The following is an 18,968-nucleotide window of genomic DNA, read 5'->3' as shown; positions in this document are numbered from 1 at the left end:
ACCAACCTCAACAACCTGAGCCCAGCTGCAGAAACCTTGTTTCTCCAAGAGATTGCCTCTCCAAAAAAAAAAAAAAAAAAAAAACCTTTGGGATTTGCTTGTTGTTTGTTTGTTTGTTTTTAATCTTTAGGGGACTTGTAGGCAACATTCTGGCTAATTTAGCATGCTCTCTCAGACAAGAGAAAGGAAGCAGGCTGCTCAGCCAGCGTCTACTGGACCAACTCAGAATTCTATTAAGTTCATCACCATTTCTCAAGCCTAAGTTTCCTAGTTTCCCTGGGCTGATGAGCACCTGTTTAGATATATAGGAGAGCAGAGGTGAATCACACTCGTCCGTGTGCTCACACTGGCCACTGCTTGACCTCCCACAACAGCACAAGGAGGGAATTGGGCCACAAGACAACCCTGCTCTCTTAGTAGAGGTCCAGTGATTGACCAGGTACACCTACCCTTGATGGAAGAACCTCTCTGGCAGGTCTGAGATTTGGGCCAAGCTTTCTGTGGTCTAACTGGATCTTCTCAGTAATAATACAGCCCCGTCAAGCCCCACCCTTCCCCGTCCTCCCCCCACCCCAACAGCCCTCTCCTCCAACAGCTGCTGCTTCTCTGCCTCCCTTGTTCCAGCCTCAGGCAGAACGCCTCAGTCTCGGTGATGTTCATGCTGCTCCTTGAGGGGCTACAACACTGAACACTGCTTTCTGCCCAGCTGCCTCTCCGGAGCTGACCACACATGCCTGCACCTTTCCTGCTTAATTTGCCAGGCCCATTCCAGCTGGAGTTTGCTTGGCCTTCCCAAGTAGCTATGACTCCCACAGTCATGGGCCAGGTGTTGTGCTCCACAGACCTCCTCAGGCAGCATTTCTGCTTGAAGCTCTTACTCTCTGGTCCACATAGTACTATCAGGGAACTGTTCTGTTCATCTTGAAACCTAGGTCCAGTTCCCCACTCCTTCATTCATCCTTAACAAATGCTAGCATAATGTCTTTAAAGCATTGCAGGCTTTTCCCTCTTTAGTAGTACTCCTGCTCACGCATGTACGCGCACGTGTGCAAGCTTCAATGACAAACACGAGAATGATTTTAAACAAAATCCCAATGGCACATAAGAGCTTAAAAAGTGAATAATTATGGGGCAGTGTTGGTGCACACCTTTAATCCCAGCACTTGGGAGGCAAAGGCAGGTGGATCTCTATGAGTTTAAGACCAGCCTAATCTACAGAGTGAGTTCCAGAACAGGCTCCAAAGCTACACAGAGAAACCCTATCTCGAACAAAACAAACAAACTGAAAAAGTGAATGCTCAATATCTACCCATTACTCCCAGAGGTTTGTCAAACAGTTCCTGGCCTGCACATGAGCATGGGAGAGTTTGAGTAGCAGATAGTGTTGCAGAGAGTTGCATCTCATTGGGTAGAACAACTTTCACTCCTTGGCAAGAGTTCTAGGTCTTCACAGGTCTGATTGACACGGCAAATTATACCCCACAGGACCAGCACAGCTGGTGGGCGCTTGCTTAACTAGGACATAACTCTAGACACAATTGTTCTGTGTTCAACCTTTTAAAATGCAAAGCTTGAAGGTGATGAGAAAGGGCATGGTTAATGGGCTTTTTCAGAGTTTTCGCAGATTTTTAGGAAATTATGGACAGTCACGAAAGGGGTGGGGAGGAAGGACTGGAAGCATTTATGAAAATAGGCTTTCTACCAGATACAAAATTCTCAGATAGGTAATGCACATTGCTAATGGTTTTTACTTTTCAGCCAAAATAAAATAAGTCCCTACTGGGATTTGTTCTAAATGATAGTCCAGGCTGTCTTGTTTTGCACCTACTGGGGTTAATTCTCAGCCTCAGTCTGCTTTAAAATGTCAGCCTGAACTCTCAGGCTTAATTGTTACAGACATTTTATAACCAAGGCATTCAAAATCTTCAGGCTGCTCGCTCCTGCTACCGTAATTGATACTTAACAGATATGTTCAGGCTCCCTATGCCTTTATACATTGGGTGATTGCAAATACGGGGAGGGGGCTGAAAGAGTGTAGGAAGAAAGAATGAGCAATGAGTTTGTGTGTGTGTGTGTGTGTGTGTGTGTGTGTGTGTGGTCCCTGTGAGTATCTGAGTATCCGTTGCCAGGTACAATGAAGGGATCCTGAGATGAGCTGAATTTTGAGCATTGTCCATTTCTGGAATTACCTTCCTTTGGCCCCCCTGGGGCAGCATCCTTTAGACACGGCCATTTCTGAACTTCACTGCAGGCATGTAGTTGGCCATTTGGATGAAACTTAGAAAATGCCATGATGCTCTCCAGTGTTCTGTTCTTTCGCTATTTTGACATTCTGATGGATGGCCTGGCATTAACTGGGAAGAGGACAATATTATCCAGCCTGAATAACTAATCTCCTAAGAAGTACAAAGTTAAAGAATCTGGGTGCACATGAATCTCATTAAATGTGCTTATAAAATGTGTTCTATCCAAATAAGCTTAGCAGCCCCGAAAATAACCTTTTCTGATCCATGTCAGGAACATGGCCTGCCTCACAGGTCTCTAAGCCAAAAGGGTTTAGTGAAGTGGTGCCTTACTTTGTGCCTGAGAAAATTGGAAATGTTGATGCTAAATCTTCTTTTGACTAATTTTCAGTCATTCTGTCCATCTTTAGGGACGCCCTGGACCAATTGGAACTCAAGGTCCAGCAGGTCCTCAAGGATTTGCTGGTCCTACTGGTTTATCAGGGTTGAAAGGAGAAAGAGGCTCGCCGGGCCCTCTGGGACCATATGGATCAAAAGGAGACAAGGTAAAATGCATTTTTGATGCAAGGTCTGTAAGTACAAAAGTCAAATGTTCTGTCTCAGTTCTCAGGAGAATATTGTTGTCCCTAAATATCCTGGTGTCAGGGCATATGCTTTAAGGCAAGCTGAGCCAAAGTACAGTGTATACTTGTGTGAAATGTGTCTGTGAAACATAGCACCGTATGTAATGACTATATTGAAATAAAATAAAACTATGAAGAAGAAGAAAAGGAAAGGAAGGAGATGAAGAAGAAAGAAAGGAGAAAAGGAAGGAGAGAGGGAAGGAGGGAAGGAAGGAGAGAGGGAAGGAAGAAAGGAAGGAAGGGAGGGAGGAAGGGAGGAAGGGAGGAAGGAAAAAAGAAAGAATGAAAGTTGACCTGAGTATAGTGGAGGACATCTGTGATCCCAGCACTCAAGAGGCAGAAGCAGGCCCAGGCCAGAGACCTCTGTGAGAGCAGGCCTGAGACAGGGTTGCAAGCAGGCCTGAGACAGTGACCACCACCAGAGCAGGCCAGAGCAAACAACATCTGCGGGACCATGCCACCAGGCCCAAGCCAGCAACCTCCACCAGAGTGACCCCCGAGGGAACAGGCCTGAGCCAGTGACCTCTGCTGGACCAGGCCCCAGGCCTGGAACATCCACAAGACCAGACCCAAGCCAGCAAACTCCATAGGACCAGGCTCAGGCCAGCAACTTCCGCCAGAGTAGGCCCAAGCCAGGGATATCCAAGGGAGTAGGCCTGAGCCAGCGTCTTCCACAGGATCAGCTCCAAGCAAGCAACTTCCATGGAAGCAGGCTAGAATGACTTATGGGATTGCAGAGTGACCTCCAGAAGTGCTGAGTGATTGCAGAGCAACCTACATTAGCGCTCAGCAAGCTCTGGGAATGCCAAGTGACCTCCAGGGTAACTGGAACCATGGTCCTGAATCCAGCATGAGGAGCAACGTTCTGAGCCTTGGATCCACTGGCACCTGGAAGATTGATTACCAGAGACACGGCCCCAACTACACCAGTCAGAGGAAAAGATGGATAGACAAGATGAGAACACATTCAACACGACAAAGAGCAACACAACACCAACAAAAACTAGAAGCTCTCAAACAGCAAGCATTGGCCACCCCAATACAGATGAAGCAGAAGAAAATTATCTAAAAAATAATTTTAGGAGAATATTCGAGCCCCTTAAAGAGGAAATGAAAAGTTCTCTCAAAGAAATGGAGGGAAAAACAAACAAAAAAAAGGAAGAAATCAACAAATCCCTTAAAGAAAACAAAAAAAGCAATAAAATAGGGGGAAAAACAATTCAAGACTTGAAAACCAAAATAGAGACAATAAAGAAAACACAAACCAAGGGAATTCTGGAAATGGGAAATATGAGAAAACAATAAGGAACCACAAATGCAAGCATAAACACAGAATACAAAAGATGGAAGAAAGAATCTCAAGCATTGAAAACACAATAGAAGAAATAGACTTATTGGTCAAAAAAATGTTAACACTACCAAAAGCTTAACAAAAAATATCTAGGAAATATGGGAAACCGTGGAAAGACCAAACCTAAGAAAAATAGGTATAGAAAAAAGAGAACTTCAAGTCAAAAGCACAGAAAATGTATTCAACAAAGTCATAGAAGAAAACTTTCCCAACCTAAAGAAAGATATGCACATGAAGATACAAGAAGCTTACAGAACACCGAATAGACCGGACCAAAAAAAAAAAAAGTCCCCTTGCCACATAATAATCAAAAGAGTAAACATACAGAATAAAGAAAGAATATTAAAAGCTGAAAATAAAAAGGCCAAGTAACAAATAAAGGTAGACCTATCAGAATTACACCTGACTTCTCAATGGAAACAATGAAAGCCAGAAGGTCCTGGTCAAGCATTATGCAGACATTAAGAAACCATTGGTGCCAGCCCAGGCTACTATACCCAGGAAAACTTCCAATCACCATAGATGGACAAAACAATATAGTACATGATAGAACCAGATTTAACCAATACCTAGCCACAAATCCAGTTCTACACAAAGTACTAGAAGGAAAACTCCAACCCAAGGAAGTTGGCTACATCCACAAAAACACAGACAATAGATGATCTCACAGCAGCAAATCCCAAAGAAGGGAAAAACACACACAATAACATAACCAACAACGAAAACCAAAATAACAGGAACTACAATCACTGGTCATTAATATCCCTTAATATAAATGGATTTAACTCACCTATAAAAAGACACAGGATAACAGATTGAATATGAAAACAGAATCCATCCTCCTTCTGCATACAAGAAATACATCTCAACCTCAAAGACAGACATTGTCTCAGAGTAAGCAGTTGGGAAAAAAAATTCCAATCAAACGGACCTAAGAAACAAGCTGGTGTAGCTATCCTAATATCTAACAAAACAGACTTCAAACTAAAATCAATTAAAAGAGACAAAGAAGGACATATCATATTTGTCACAGAAATAAATCCATCAAGAGGAAACCTCAATACTGAACATCTATGCCCCAAATGCAAGGGCATCTTCATATGTAAAAGAAACACTACTAAAGCTTAAGTCACACATAAAAACCCACACACTAATAGTGGGAGACTTTAACACCCTATTGTCACCACTAGACAGGTCTTCCAGATAGAAACTGAACATAGAAATAAGGGAACTAAGAGATGTTATGACTCAAATGGACTTAATAGACGTATATAGAACATTGCATCCAGCATGAAAGAATACACATTTTTCTCAGCACCTCATGGAACCTTCTCAAAAAAGCCCAGTTCCAGATGGTTTTAGTGAAGAATTCTACAAGATTTTCAAAGAAGAACTAATGCCAATACACCTCAAATTATTCCACACAATAAAAACAGGAGGAACATTGCCAAACTCTTTTTACAAGGCTACAATTACCCTGATACCCAAACCACACAAAGACATTATTACTAAGAAAGAGAATTACAGAACAATCTCCCTCATGAACAGTAATGCAAAAATGCTAAATAAAATACTGGCAAACTGAATCCAAAAACACATCAGAAAAATCATTCACCATGACCAAATAGATTCCATCCCAGAGACACAGGGATGGTTGAACATATGAAAATCTGTCAATGTAATTCACCATATAAACAAACTGAAAATAAAAACACATGACTATCTCATTAGATGCTGAGAAATCCTTCAACACAATACAATATCCCTTAATGCTAAAGGTCTTAGAGAGAGCTGGGATACAAGAAACATACCTAAACATAATAAAGGCAAACTACAGCAAGACAACAACCAACATCAAACTAAATGAAGAGAAACTCAAAACGATCCCACTGAAATCAGGAAAAGGAAAAGGTTGTTCACTCTCTCTATATCTATTCAATAAGACAACAAAAGGAGATCAAGGGAATACAAATAGGAAAAGAGGAAGTCAAACTCTCACTATTTGCTGATGATATGATAGTTTACATAAGTGACCCCAAAAATTATAACAAAGATCTTCTACAACTCATAAACACCTTCAGTAATGTAGCAGGATATGAGATTAAATAAAAAAATCATTAGCTCTCCGTTATACAGTTCATAAATGGGCTGAGAAAGAAATTAGAGAAACATCATCCTTCACAATAGCCACAAATAAAATAAAGTATCTTGGCATAACTTTATCCAAACAAGTGGAAGAACTATATGACAAGAACTTTAAATCATTGAGGAAAGAAATTGAAGAAGACACCAGAAAATGGAAAGATCTCCCTTAGTAAAAAATGGCAATCTTACCAAAAGCAATCTACAGATTCAATGCAATGCCCAGCAAAATCCTAGCAAAATTCTTCACAGACCTCAAAAGAACAATAATCAACTTCATATGGAAAAGCAAAAAATCCAGGATAGCCAAAACAATCCTGTACAATAAAAGAACTTCTGGAAGCATCACAATCCCTGACTTTGAACTCTACTACAGAGCTACAGTACTGAAAACAGCCTAGTATTGGCATAAGAACAGACAGGAGGACCAATGGAATCCAATCAAAGACCTGGATACCAATCACCTACAAACACCTGATTTTTTTTCCATTTTTTTTATTGAGAAAAGGAGAAAAAAAAGTTTCCACCTCCTCCCAGCCTCCATTTCCCTCCCCCTCCTCCCACCCTTCTCCCCCTCCCCCCACTCCTCTCCCCCTCCCTCTCCAGTCCAAAGAGCAGTCAGGGTTCCCTGCCCTGTGGTAAGTCCTAGGTCCTCCCCCCTCCGTCCATATCTAGGAAGGTGAACATCCAAACTGGCTAGGCTCCCACAAAGCAAGCACATTACGTAGGTTCAAAACCCCATGCCATTGTCCTTGGCTTCTCATCAGCCCTCATTGTTCGCCATGCTCAGAGAGTCCAGTTTTATCCCATGCTTTTTCAGTCTTGGGATAAAGGAAGGTTAGATAGAGGAGCACGGAAGCACAATTCTTAGTTAAGGGAGCCACCTTAGAGTTGGCAAGACACTTGAACCTAGAGTGGCTCCCAGGAGCCCAAGCCGAGGTCCCCAGTTAGTTCCTTGGGCAGCTGAGGATAGGGAACCTGAAATGACCCTATCCTAGAGCAATAATGATGAATATCTTGCATATCATCATAGAACCTTCATCTGGTGATGGATGGAGATAGAGACAGAGACCCACACTGGAGCACTGGACTGAGCTCCCAAGGTCCCAATGAGGAGCAGAAGGAGGGAGAACATGGGCAAAGAAGTTGGGACCACAAGGGGTGCACCCACCCACTGAGACAGTGGAGCTGATCTATTGGGAGCTCACCAAGGCCAGCTGGACTGTGACTGAACAAACACCTGATTTTTGACAAAGAAGTATATATATATATATATATATATATATATAGAGAGAGAGAGAGAGACAGAGAGAGACAGAGAGAGACAGAGAGAGACAGAGAGAGAGAAAGCATATTCAACAAATGATGCTGGCATATCTGGATATCAACATGTAGAAGAATGAAAATAAATTTATATTTATCACCATGCACAAAACTCAAGCCCAAATGGATCAAAGACCTCAACATAAAACCAACCACAGTGAACATCATAGAAGAGAAAGTGGGAAGTACACTTGAACGCATTGACTCAGGAGATGATTTCATGAATATAACCCCAGGAGCACAGACATTGAGAGAAACGATAAATAAATGGGACCTCCTGAAACTGAGAAGCTTCTGTAAAGCAAAGGACATGGTCAACAAGACAAAATAACAACCTACAGAATGGGAAAACATCTTTACCAACCCCACATCGGACAGAGAGATGATCTCCAAAATATACAAAGAACTCAAGAAATTGGTGTTGAGTTCAAGGAACAAATAATCCAGTTTTTTTTTTAATAAAATGGGGTATAGACCTAAACAGAAAACTCTCAAAAGATGAACCTAAAATGGTTGAAAGACACTTAAGGAAATGCTCAACATTCTTAGCCATCAGAGAAATGCAAATCAAAACAACTCTGAGATACCATCTTACACCTGTAAGAATGGCCAAGATCAAAAACACTGATGACAATTTATGCTGGAGAGGTTGTGGGGTAAACTCCTGCATTGATGGTGGGAGTGCAAACTGGAACAGCCACTTTGGAAATCAGTGTGGCGATTTCTCAAAAAAATTAAGAAACAAACAACCTCAAGACCCAGCAATACCACTTTTGGATATATATCCAAAGGATGCTCAATCATGCCACAATGTCATGTGCTCAACTATGTTCATAGCAGCATTGTTTGTCATAGCCAGAACCTGGAAACAACCTAAATGTCCCTCGACTGAAGAATGGATAAGGAAAACGTGGTACATTTACACAATGGAGAAAAAAAATTACACAGCAGAAAAAAATAATGACATCTTGAAATTTTCGGGCAAATGGATTGATCTAGAAAATATCATATTAAGTGAGGTAACCCAGACACAGAAAGACAGTTATCACATGTACTCACTCATCAGTAATTTTTAAACATAATGCAAAGAAAACCAGCCTACAAACCAAATCCCAGAGAACTTAGACAACAATGAGGACACTAAGAGAGACATACATGGATATAATCTACAGGGGTAGTAGAAAAAGACAAGATCTCCTGAGTAAATTGGGAGCGTGGGGACCTTGGGAGAGGGTTTAAGGGGAGGGGAGAAACAGGGAGAGAGGCAGAGAAAAATGTACAGCTCAATAAAAAAACAGTAAAAAAAGAAAAAAATCTTTCTTAAAAGAAGAGGCAGAAGCAGGAGGATTGCCACAAGATCAGAGGAAGAGCCTTACTTACAAAAACAGCCAACCCCCCCCCCAAAAAAAAGTCCATCTCAAAGGGAAATAAAGAAAGAGAAATATAATGGAGTGAGCAATAGTGGTGGAGAAAACCATTTCTGGAGACTCTCTGTATCAAGTCATTGCAAGCAAATGCTTGCAAAGTTGGTGCACTCATCAACTTATGTGGGCTTGAGCTGGGCTCAGGTAGAGAGAGTGATCAGCTGCTCAGTAGAGATCAAACATCAACAGATGAGACTAGCAAGCAAGAACTCAGAAGACTTAAAAGCATTCTTGGCCACAAATATAAGGGAATACATTACAAATAAACACACATGGTAATAACATGGTGACTGGCTTATTGAATTTTGAGACTCCATTTAGACCCTCTGTATTTTCATCACTTCCTATTAATTTCTTATTGTGGGAAAGGGATTGCCAAAGTAACTTTAAGAGTAGCTGAAGCTCTAACATTCATCTGGACACAAGAGGCGATGGCAGTTTTCTACTCATGGATGGCATGGATGGAAACCCACGAATCACTTATATTCACATCTTAGGGAAGGGATTATTTGCACAGCATGTAATGCCACTCACTTGTACTTAACAAAGTGAACCAAGAGGCTGCAGATGATAGGCTTTATCCTCAAGACGGTGTGGTGCCCTGGTTCCTGAATGAACGTGTGATTGGCTTGTTTGCTTAAGTCAGTGGCCTGGCCTGCACTGAAACTGCCATCCATGGATAAGCAAGAATTACACGTGTCCTCTGATAAGAAGGGTTGTCTAACCTAAGACGCTTATCTGAAGGAGCAGTAGGAGAAGAAATTTTTTTGTTAGATTAGTCAAAACCCTTCTGTTTATAACCCAGATGTAACGGTTACTTGTAATATTGAGCATTAGTTTTTAGTTTCTGCTATCCTGCTTAACACAAGAACTGGTCGCAGAACATAAGCGTGATCAAGACCTTAGATCAATCCCTTCAACCTGGGGTCTATGGCAACATAGCATGAGGAAGGAGATGTAAAACATCAACAACTTAACTCATCGAATCCCATCAGCAAACATATTGAACCCAACAGACATTGATTGAATTGTCTCACACATTTCTCTTCCTTCTCCTTTCTTCAGGGTCCCATGGGAATTCCTGGCTTTGTTGGCATCAATGGGATTCCGGTGAGTTTGTGCACTAAAGCAACCTTTTTTAAAAATGTATTTATTTTACATCTCAGTCGCTGTTTCCCTTCCCTCCTCTCACCCTCCTCTGTTCTCATCTCCCCCCACTACAATCTGCTCCTCCTCCATTTCTGTTTAGGAAAGGGCAGGTTTCCCATGAGTATCAACAAAACATGGTATATTAAGTTGCAGTAAGCCGGGCGGTGGTGGCACACGCCTTTAATCCCAGCACTCGGGAGGCAGAGGCAGGCGGATCTCTGTGAGTTCGAGACCAACCTGGTCTACTAGAGCTAGTTCCAGGACAGGCTCCAAAACCACAGAGAAACCCTGTCTCGAAAAACCAAAAAAAAAAAAAAGTTGCAGTAAGACTAAGCACCTCCCCATGTGTTAAGCTTGGGCAAGGCAACCCAGTATGAGGAGTAGGGTACCAAAAGCCAGCAAAGAGTCAGAGACAGCCCCTGTTTCTACTGTTAGGAGTATCACAAGAGGACCAAGCTACACAACTGTAGCATATGTGCAGAGTGCTTAGGTCAGTACCATGCAGGTTCCCTGATTGTGGGTTCGGTCTCTGTGAGCCCCTGTGAGCCCAGGTTAGTTTATTCTATGAGTTTTCTTGTGGTATCCTTGACCCCTCTGACTCCTTCAACCCTTCCTCCCATCTTCTGCAGGATTCCCAGAATTTGGCCTAACGTTAGCCTGTGGGTCTCTGTTTCTATCAGTTTCTGGATGAAGCCTCTCTGGTGACCATTAAGCTAGGCACTAATCTATGTGTGTAGCAGAATAACATTAGATATCATTAAATCTACATCTTTTTCCTCCACTCGTATTTGGTTCTATCTTAGGTCTCTGGGTCATGCAGCCTGTGAGTCCTGGTGCTCCAGGCAGTGTCAGACATGTGTAGAAGGAGCTGCGGGCTGTTTCCCACCACCCAGCTCCTGAACGAGTAGCTTTACCCAAAATAACAACACAGAAACTGTATTCTTTTAAACACTACTTGGCCCATTAGCTCTAGCCTCTTACTGGATAATTCTCACATCTTGATTAAGCCATTTCTAATAATCTGTGTAGCACCACGAAGTGGTGGCTTACCAGGAAGGATCTTAACCTACATCCGTCTTGGAGAGGAGAGCTATAGTGTCTGTCTAACTTCCCTTCTTCCCAGTATTCTGTTTGGTCTACTCCGCCTATCTAAATTCTGCCCTATCAGGCCAAGCAGTTTTCTTTATTAATTAACCAATGAAAGCAACAGATAGAAAGAAGACCCAGCTACATCAGACATGGGCTTAATCTCCTTGCACAACTTTTAGGCTAGACTGGTCATTGGTTGACCACTCTCTCAATCCCTAGGCCATCCTTACCTCAGCACATTCCTTAGGCAGGACAGACTGTAGGTCGAAGGTTATGTGGCTGGGTTGGTTTTCTAATCCCTTCACTGGAAGTCTTGCCTGGTTACAGATGACCAGTTGAGGCTACCTATCCACAGCTATTGCTAGGAGTCTTAGCTGGAGTCATCCTTGGAGACTCCTGGGAGTTTCCCTTGTGCCAGGTTTCTATCTAACCCTGAAATGCCCCCCCCCTTCCAGTAGTCTCTTTCAGTACTTCTCCCCTCCTCCCCCAAACCTGATCACTCATGTTCCCACCTGCACCCACCCATAGTCCACTCATACAATCTCCTGAAGCAACAACATTAATATCACCTTCTAGGTTCTGCCTCCTGGCTCAAGTACTTTTTCCTTAGACACATTGTGTCCTGTGTGAGCATGCTCAGAGCCATGCACTGTGGTAAGTGTGGTGAGATGTGAAAGGCAGGAGTCCCACACATTTAGCCTTCAACTCAATAGTTCTGGCAGATTTTAATCAGATGATTTAATAAGAGTAGTGGCAAATCATCCATACGAATATCGCTATGCCTTTACCTAAGTAAGAAAATAAATACAAGGAGGGCGCTGAAGGGAGCTCCATCTAGATGTAGAGGGGTTGCCTCTGAGTTTGCAAAGGCATTTAAGAGCATGTGTGTACTCATTACAGGAAAGCAATAAGGTGCACAAAATTTGATAGAAAATTCCTTAGTGATAACTTGATCATTTTATTTCAGTAATTGGTTCTCATCAGGCTCATTTCCTTTCAAGGAGAATGTCCCTTTAGGCTTTTTTGTTGTTGTTATTGTTTGCTTGTTTGTTTACTTTTACAGATAATGAATGCCACAACTGGACACATCTACATGATTTACCGCTGTACTATCAACTACAATCACATTATTTATTCTTATACAACTAAAAATCTCACTTCATAATTTCCCACAAACATAAGTGGTGGATTTGAAGCTTGTAAACAGTCCCTTTCTCATCCCACCCAGTCCAACCTCTTATATTTCCCATTTGGATCCTGTATTCCCACTTAATGCACTGATTCTGATTCCATGGTGCCAGTCCACCAGCCTCCAAAATATAACACTTGGCCCTTACTGGCTATCACTTTCTGGTTTGGTCCATATCACCTTTTCTTCTACATTTAAAACATAACCTTGGCCATGTTTGTCTGAAAGGCTTTTCAGTCTTGTCGAAGAGACCAGAAAGGGTGTGGACACTTGGACTACACAATAAAGAAGAGGAAAGCTTGCCCTTATCCTTCTAACAACCCCTGAGAGGTTCTTTGAACCATATCAAAACACTATTGGGGAAATACTAGACTACCCATTGTCTTATGTTATGCTATACAACCTTCTGATATCACCAAAGATGTTTCAGATCTCTTTGGTCCAATCTCTAGGGGATCTGTCTTAAGGATCTGCTATGTGCTCGTACCCTCCACTGAGGATATACAGGAAGGATATAAGGTTTTGCCTTCATAGATACTATCATCTGATCTATTTCTCTCTCAAGTCTAGTAGACATTTGTAGATTTGGAGACTGCAAGACTCAGTTTATTTGTAATTCTGACTTAAATCACATCACCCATCACATATCTGCATTTTATTCAACTTCAGTGTCTAGAAAATGTCCAAAAATAGTTCAATTGGAAAATTAAGTGAACAGGGATAGCCATTGCTTTTTGACATCCACCTACATTTTCTTATGGCTGTGTACCGATGGCTGCACAGGCCAGAATCCCTGCTCAGAGTGCATCTTCCAGGCTCAGGAAAAGAATATAACTGCCAACCCGGAGGGTAGCCTTGCACCGGTGACTGGAACTTGTAGTGTTACTATCCTCCCCACCTCTGACCTCTCTTTTGAGCTAGAACTGAGAACAAGTTAATAGAATCTTGTTCTGCCTAGACTATCTCTAAAAGTATGCGGGAACTGGTCCCCAAGTCCAGCTGGCCACTGATGCCTCCACCTTATAACCAGTGCAGGTATTGATCACTCCTTTTTGTGGTTCCATTGCTTAGGAGAAAGAGTTACAGCTCCCCAGAATCCTCCAAAAGAGCTGGTTGCTCCCAAAAGACACACCCACTTCCTTACCTTTTCCTTAACTAAGGGTTGGCTGTGTTCCCTCTAGACTTTTGATTTTCCTAGTTTCTGATTTCCCCTCTCCCAACTGTCTAAGAAGTAACTTTTTGTTCAGTACTTACTTCTTCCTTCCCTCTAGAAGATCTCAAGAGTCCTTGACATGTGATTCACTACTCTAGTTCCACGATGAATACAGACCCCTGGTGTTGATTGTTTTGTGTGATAGTTTCATCTAACTCCTTAAAAGTACAAGTAATGTCTTCTGTTCCACCCTGAGGCCCAAGAGCCCCAGTAAGCCTAACAAAATGGAAGAAATAACTCCTACTTCTAGAATCAGTAAAAGCTGGAGTTCTCAGACTGCTGGAGCTACCTCAGACAGAAAAACACAGAGCCTACAGGCTTTGTGTCACTAATCAATCTGTTCATCTTTTAGCAACGTGTATTAAACCATTCAGCAGAAGCCAACAGCTTCTCTGACACCTCTTACTAACCCGGATCACTGCACAAATCTAGTCCTCCCCTGACAATAGTTGACCATTAACATGTCACTGGGTCTCCAAATTCCATGTTTTGCTATTATGTAGACAATTTCAACATGATAACCCGATTCATTGAACCAAAGGGCCCAACAGCCAGTGGAGAGCAAACAGAGCTTGCCTGCCTACTAGGATATTCAACAGCAGCACAAAATGCACTGGGAATGGTACAACTCAGGGCTTTGAGATATCCCTGCTGTGAGTAAGGGCTGTTGGCACTGCCACAGACGCATATTTATAAAATATATGTAAAACATTTATTAAAATGAGTTGAGAGCAGAAGTCTTCAAGATGTACTTTGAAATGAGGTTTAGCTTTTCCCAGGGTGTCAATCGCCAACTTTTCCCTGTTAAAGAAGCACACTAGATGTCTATCCTGAAAGTGAACACATAACCGTCATCACACAGGAATTTCTCCCTTTGGACTTGGGTCTAGGGAGCACAACTTTTCTGGATCTGGAGCACAGCAGATCCTTTCCCTTGTGGATATATAAAGCCATGAGGACCCCTCAAAGAGCTATGCCCTTAGAATCTGGCACACATCAGCAAAATCATCATAGCCAAGGAGGGCACAGTGCCAGAAATTCTGTGGTCCTGATAATTAAGAAGAGGTAGAACTCTGCCCTATAGCTTATCTTATACCATTTACCCTTTTGTTACTTAGTAAACCTAATATCAATTGATGTTAAGCATAGCACAATGTTGTTTTTAATGTTGACAACCCTCTACAAGTTACGTATTGTTTGTCACCAGTTTCCCAATGGAGAAATAGAGTGCTCCAGCTGGGGAGTAGTAAGGCTGGATTAGACTATAAGTCTAACTGCTCAAAACTTTCACTGCACATTGTATCAGCAGAGGGAAAAAGAGACAATAAGTCTGAGGTGGTGGTGGTCAGAGGTTAATTCCAGAGAATTTCACTAAGGTAGAGATGGAGTAAGCAAGTTTCCCAACCAGTGAGAGGTGTTAGGAGTTTAGATGAGAAAACCAGAGAGCCATAACATGTGGATACCAAAAGATAAGAGTCTAGATAAAAGTTTTAGCAGCCCAGGAGTAGGATACTGAGTTTGATACTGAGCTAGACTATTGCTTTAACTTATTCCTGCTACATAGCTGAAAGATAACCCTTAGGAAATTGGGTACCCCACCCAGAGAGCTCGACTAAATAGAGTTGAATAGAGTATATTCAGAGGATATGGCAGGATTAAGGGAAGCAACAGTGGATTATAGAACAACTGACTCCAAGCCATTAATACTGAAACATTACAGAGCTATTATAGAACTGTTGTTCAACAGGTACTAAGACTGTAGGGAAATCTGGCTATTTAAAAAACAACAACAACTCTAACTTTCTGTATGGAAGTTCTACATGGGAACTGAAGCTGGGTCTTGGTTAACAGAACGAAATAAGTTCACACAGCATATCCTCTACGGAAAGCTGCTCAGCCACAATTTAGCAGGTCTTATAAAAGCCCCTCTTATAATCTGTTTGTCACAATCACAGGTCAGATCATTGCTTCAGCTAAGGCTCTGTCTCTTCTCCTCTTCCTCATATGAACCCCCAGGGCAGTGGTTTAGCTGGGGAGTTAGGATTTTCATATAGCCCATTTGATTTCAGTAAGTTTCAGAGTTGGAGTACATAATGTCCTAATCTAGTAAAAAACCAGTAGCGTTTGGTATTTGGGGCATGGTGCAAGCAGATGAGCTTAATAGATGATCTGGACAGGTCAATGAAAGGTAGGTTCCTACTTCTCCTTGAACATACTTTCGATAGGAAAATGTGTATTTAATAATTTGAGGGAAATGTGTCATGTGTTCCACCTGAACCTTTCAAATTACCAGTAGTCCCTCATTATCCATGAAAATAACTCATGAATTCTAAATTGCACATTGTTCTGAATGGTATAATGAACTCGAATGCCAGCCCACTCCATCCTACCTGTGATGGAAATCATCCCCTTGTCTAGCATATCCATGAATATTTATGCTATATTCTCGAGCAGCCTATTAGTCACTAAGTAGCTATCTTTATCAGATCAATGTTTACAGCAGTATCACAGTATTATGCTCATATGCTCTATATTTTACTTAATGGTGACCCTAAAGCAGATTAGTGATGCTGGCAATTCGGGTGTGACAAACAGAAGAAGAATACTTATTTTCAGTGAAGACGTAAAAGCTAGCTTAAAGAGCAAAGAAAAGACTCGTGTACTAAAGTTACTACAATCTAACACAAGACAAAATCTACCCATCAAGTTGTGAAGCAGAAAAAGGACATTTGTGCTAGTTTTAAGGTCTAACCTCAACCTGCAAAAGTTAGGTCAACAAAAGCACAAGTCTGGGGCTCTTCACCAGGAATGACACTAACCATCCCAGCTGACAGTAAGGAGTTGAGGATTAGACTCAAGTCTGCTGAATGTTTCCCCTGCAAAGTTGAAACCATCATTTTAGTAGTCTGTTGAACCTCTATAAGTCTAATAAGAATATAAAATGAGTTGGAATTCTGTGGCACATTTTCTCTACAAGAATATGGTTACTAACCCTTTCTCTGGTATAGTAGCCTGCCTTATTTGTTTGGGATGTCTTCTAAGATGCCCAATGGTTGCCTGAAAACACATGAAAAGGCATGGGATTATAAAGTTTGCTGCTATCTATGTTTTCGGGCAGCTACTGGGAACTGTACTTTTGTTGGTAGGGGGGATAGGCTATGCCACGCAGGTTTCCTAGCTGTGTGTAGACTTTTGTCTCCTAGCTATATGTAGACTTTTGGAGGCTGAGGCTGGAAAGAAAACCAGGAAAAGAAAAGGCATCTTTGTCTTAATTCTCCCTTGTTCTTCTTCCCCAGAAAGTTCTCCCAGGATCTGTGTGGTCTGAGGAATCTGAAACCTTGGGATAGTTCTCTATTGATAGCAGTTTAGCTGCCAGACAGCTAAATCCCATTTTAGTACTTCTCTATACTCAATGAAGGTGAAGTTACGGTGCCTTAACTTCATATCTGTCCACACTTGAGCCCTTTAGTTGCAGCTTGGATCTCATTAAAGCACCAGTTGTCTTTTTGAGTGGGATAACTTGAGCTGCGATTGGCAACATACATCTGTGTATAAAGGGAAAGTTTGAGAACATACGTGATGAAGCTAAGGAAACTAAGGAGCCAGAATTTTGCGGTGCACTTGGTTGTTCTCATTGTGGAACCTGTTGAATTAGCTGACAGTCCTGTGCCTGACTTGATCCCTTCTTTTCTTTTGGAACAGGGTCACCCTGGACAACCAGGTCCCAGAGGTCCACCTGGACTAGATGGCTGTAATGGAACTCAAGGAACTGTTGGATTTCCAGGCCCTGATGGCTACCCTGGGATTTTAGGACTACCGGTATGTTACCAGATCCTTGTACCTTAATGCAAATACACTTCCAAAAGTCTTCCTTTTTGTTTCCTTGGAAACTTCATTAAGTCTCTACAGACAGTCACTGTGCCACCTTGTCCAATGCAAGAGTTTCCACTGGTGGCACCACAACAGCAAAATTCTAAATGAATGCCAGTTGCGGGATGCCCATGTTACATGGCTTTAGGATACTTTTTAATGATACTTTTGGAACTGTCAAGATTATTAAAAAAACAAACAAATAATAGCTATAGTACCTTTCAAATTAAAGCATGTACTTGGGCTATTTGGCATGTTCCAATATTAGGCAGCACGGAAATATGCCTGGAAGCCCTTGTGGTCATGAGCATATTAACAAGAATCTAGAGGCATGGCAAGCTTGGTTTATACCAGTAAATCGTAACCAGGCTGATTTTGCTTCTTGGGAAGTATTTGAATTTGTATTCATAACTTCAGATGTCACAACTAGAGCACAGGATAGCACACACACTGTAACATCAACAGATCAATTTGTTCAGTGTCAGTGATGCTGATGTTAAGAAACGCTGTATTTCATTTGTTTTCCACCCCACATCATTATTCTGGGTTCTAAGCTTAATATTCTATTTTTTTTGTCTCATGTCTCCAGTTTTGTTTAATTTAATTCATTCAAATAGAGCTATGATATTCAGATATCATGCCCTTTACAGATATCATGCAAATGGTAGATAACATGCCTTTACAAGAAGTAATTTAGGAGTGGATGGAAAAAGAAAAAGAACACATTTAAAACTCACTATTAACCTAAATTGGAAAACCTAAATCTATAAAGGTTGTGATATGAGACTTTCTCTAAGCTAGAAATCATGTCACCAATTAGACAGATCTCCTAGTTACAGGTATTGCCTTCAGTGGCCAAGTTGTGAGGTATGAGAATATTTGTGAAAATACAACACAGAAAACTGGCAAAGTACAAGCTCCAAACTGGCATAAAGGATCCCTACACCAAACCAACACACAGCAGGAGGTAACAGGGAAAGCTGTATGAGTCATAAAGGCTCCTGAAAACTGTCATGGCAACAGAAAGGGGGGTAGAATAGAAAATGCAAGTCTAGCAAAGCAGGACTTCTACACCAAGAAATGGAATAAAGATTTTGAGGTAACAGACATCCTCTGAATGACAGAACTCCAGAGAAGAAACCTAACCCCTGCCTAAAATATCGCCTTAAGCTGAAACAGAAGTTTGGGTATGTACTTATTAAGCTAAGAAACTAATTTGTATTTCTGGGCCCTTGTTGTTTCAATACACCAGTGGTCCCTGAACTTTAGGAATTTATCATCAATCAACAATTTAATCTTCAAAGTGTACCCCCAATACTAATCCTTGGTGTAGGAGGTTATTCTGTCTATGT

General features: G+C 41.6%; 1 protein-coding gene across 1 annotated transcript in view; it reads left to right on the top strand.

Annotated features, from left to right (window-relative positions):
- LOC121437118 (collagen alpha-6(IV) chain-like) overlaps window positions 1–18,968 on the top strand; it is an 87,257-nt gene that overhangs the window by 11,785 nt on the left and 56,504 nt on the right. The window contains 3 exon segments of the mRNA XM_041636955.1: window positions 2,654–2,788; window positions 10,172–10,216; window positions 17,449–17,565. Coding sequence (XP_041492889.1) covers window positions 2,654–2,788; window positions 10,172–10,216; window positions 17,449–17,565 — 297 coding nt within the window.

Source organism: Microtus oregoni, unplaced genomic scaffold (genome assembly GCF_018167655.1).
Source record: "Microtus oregoni isolate MIOR12 unplaced genomic scaffold, Mior012 000050F_ref0000143, whole genome shotgun sequence".
NCBI lineage: Eukaryota > Metazoa > Chordata > Mammalia > Rodentia > Cricetidae > Microtus > Microtus oregoni.
Note: the sequence above shows the minus strand (reverse complement) of the source record. Positions and strands in the feature narration are given on the sequence as shown.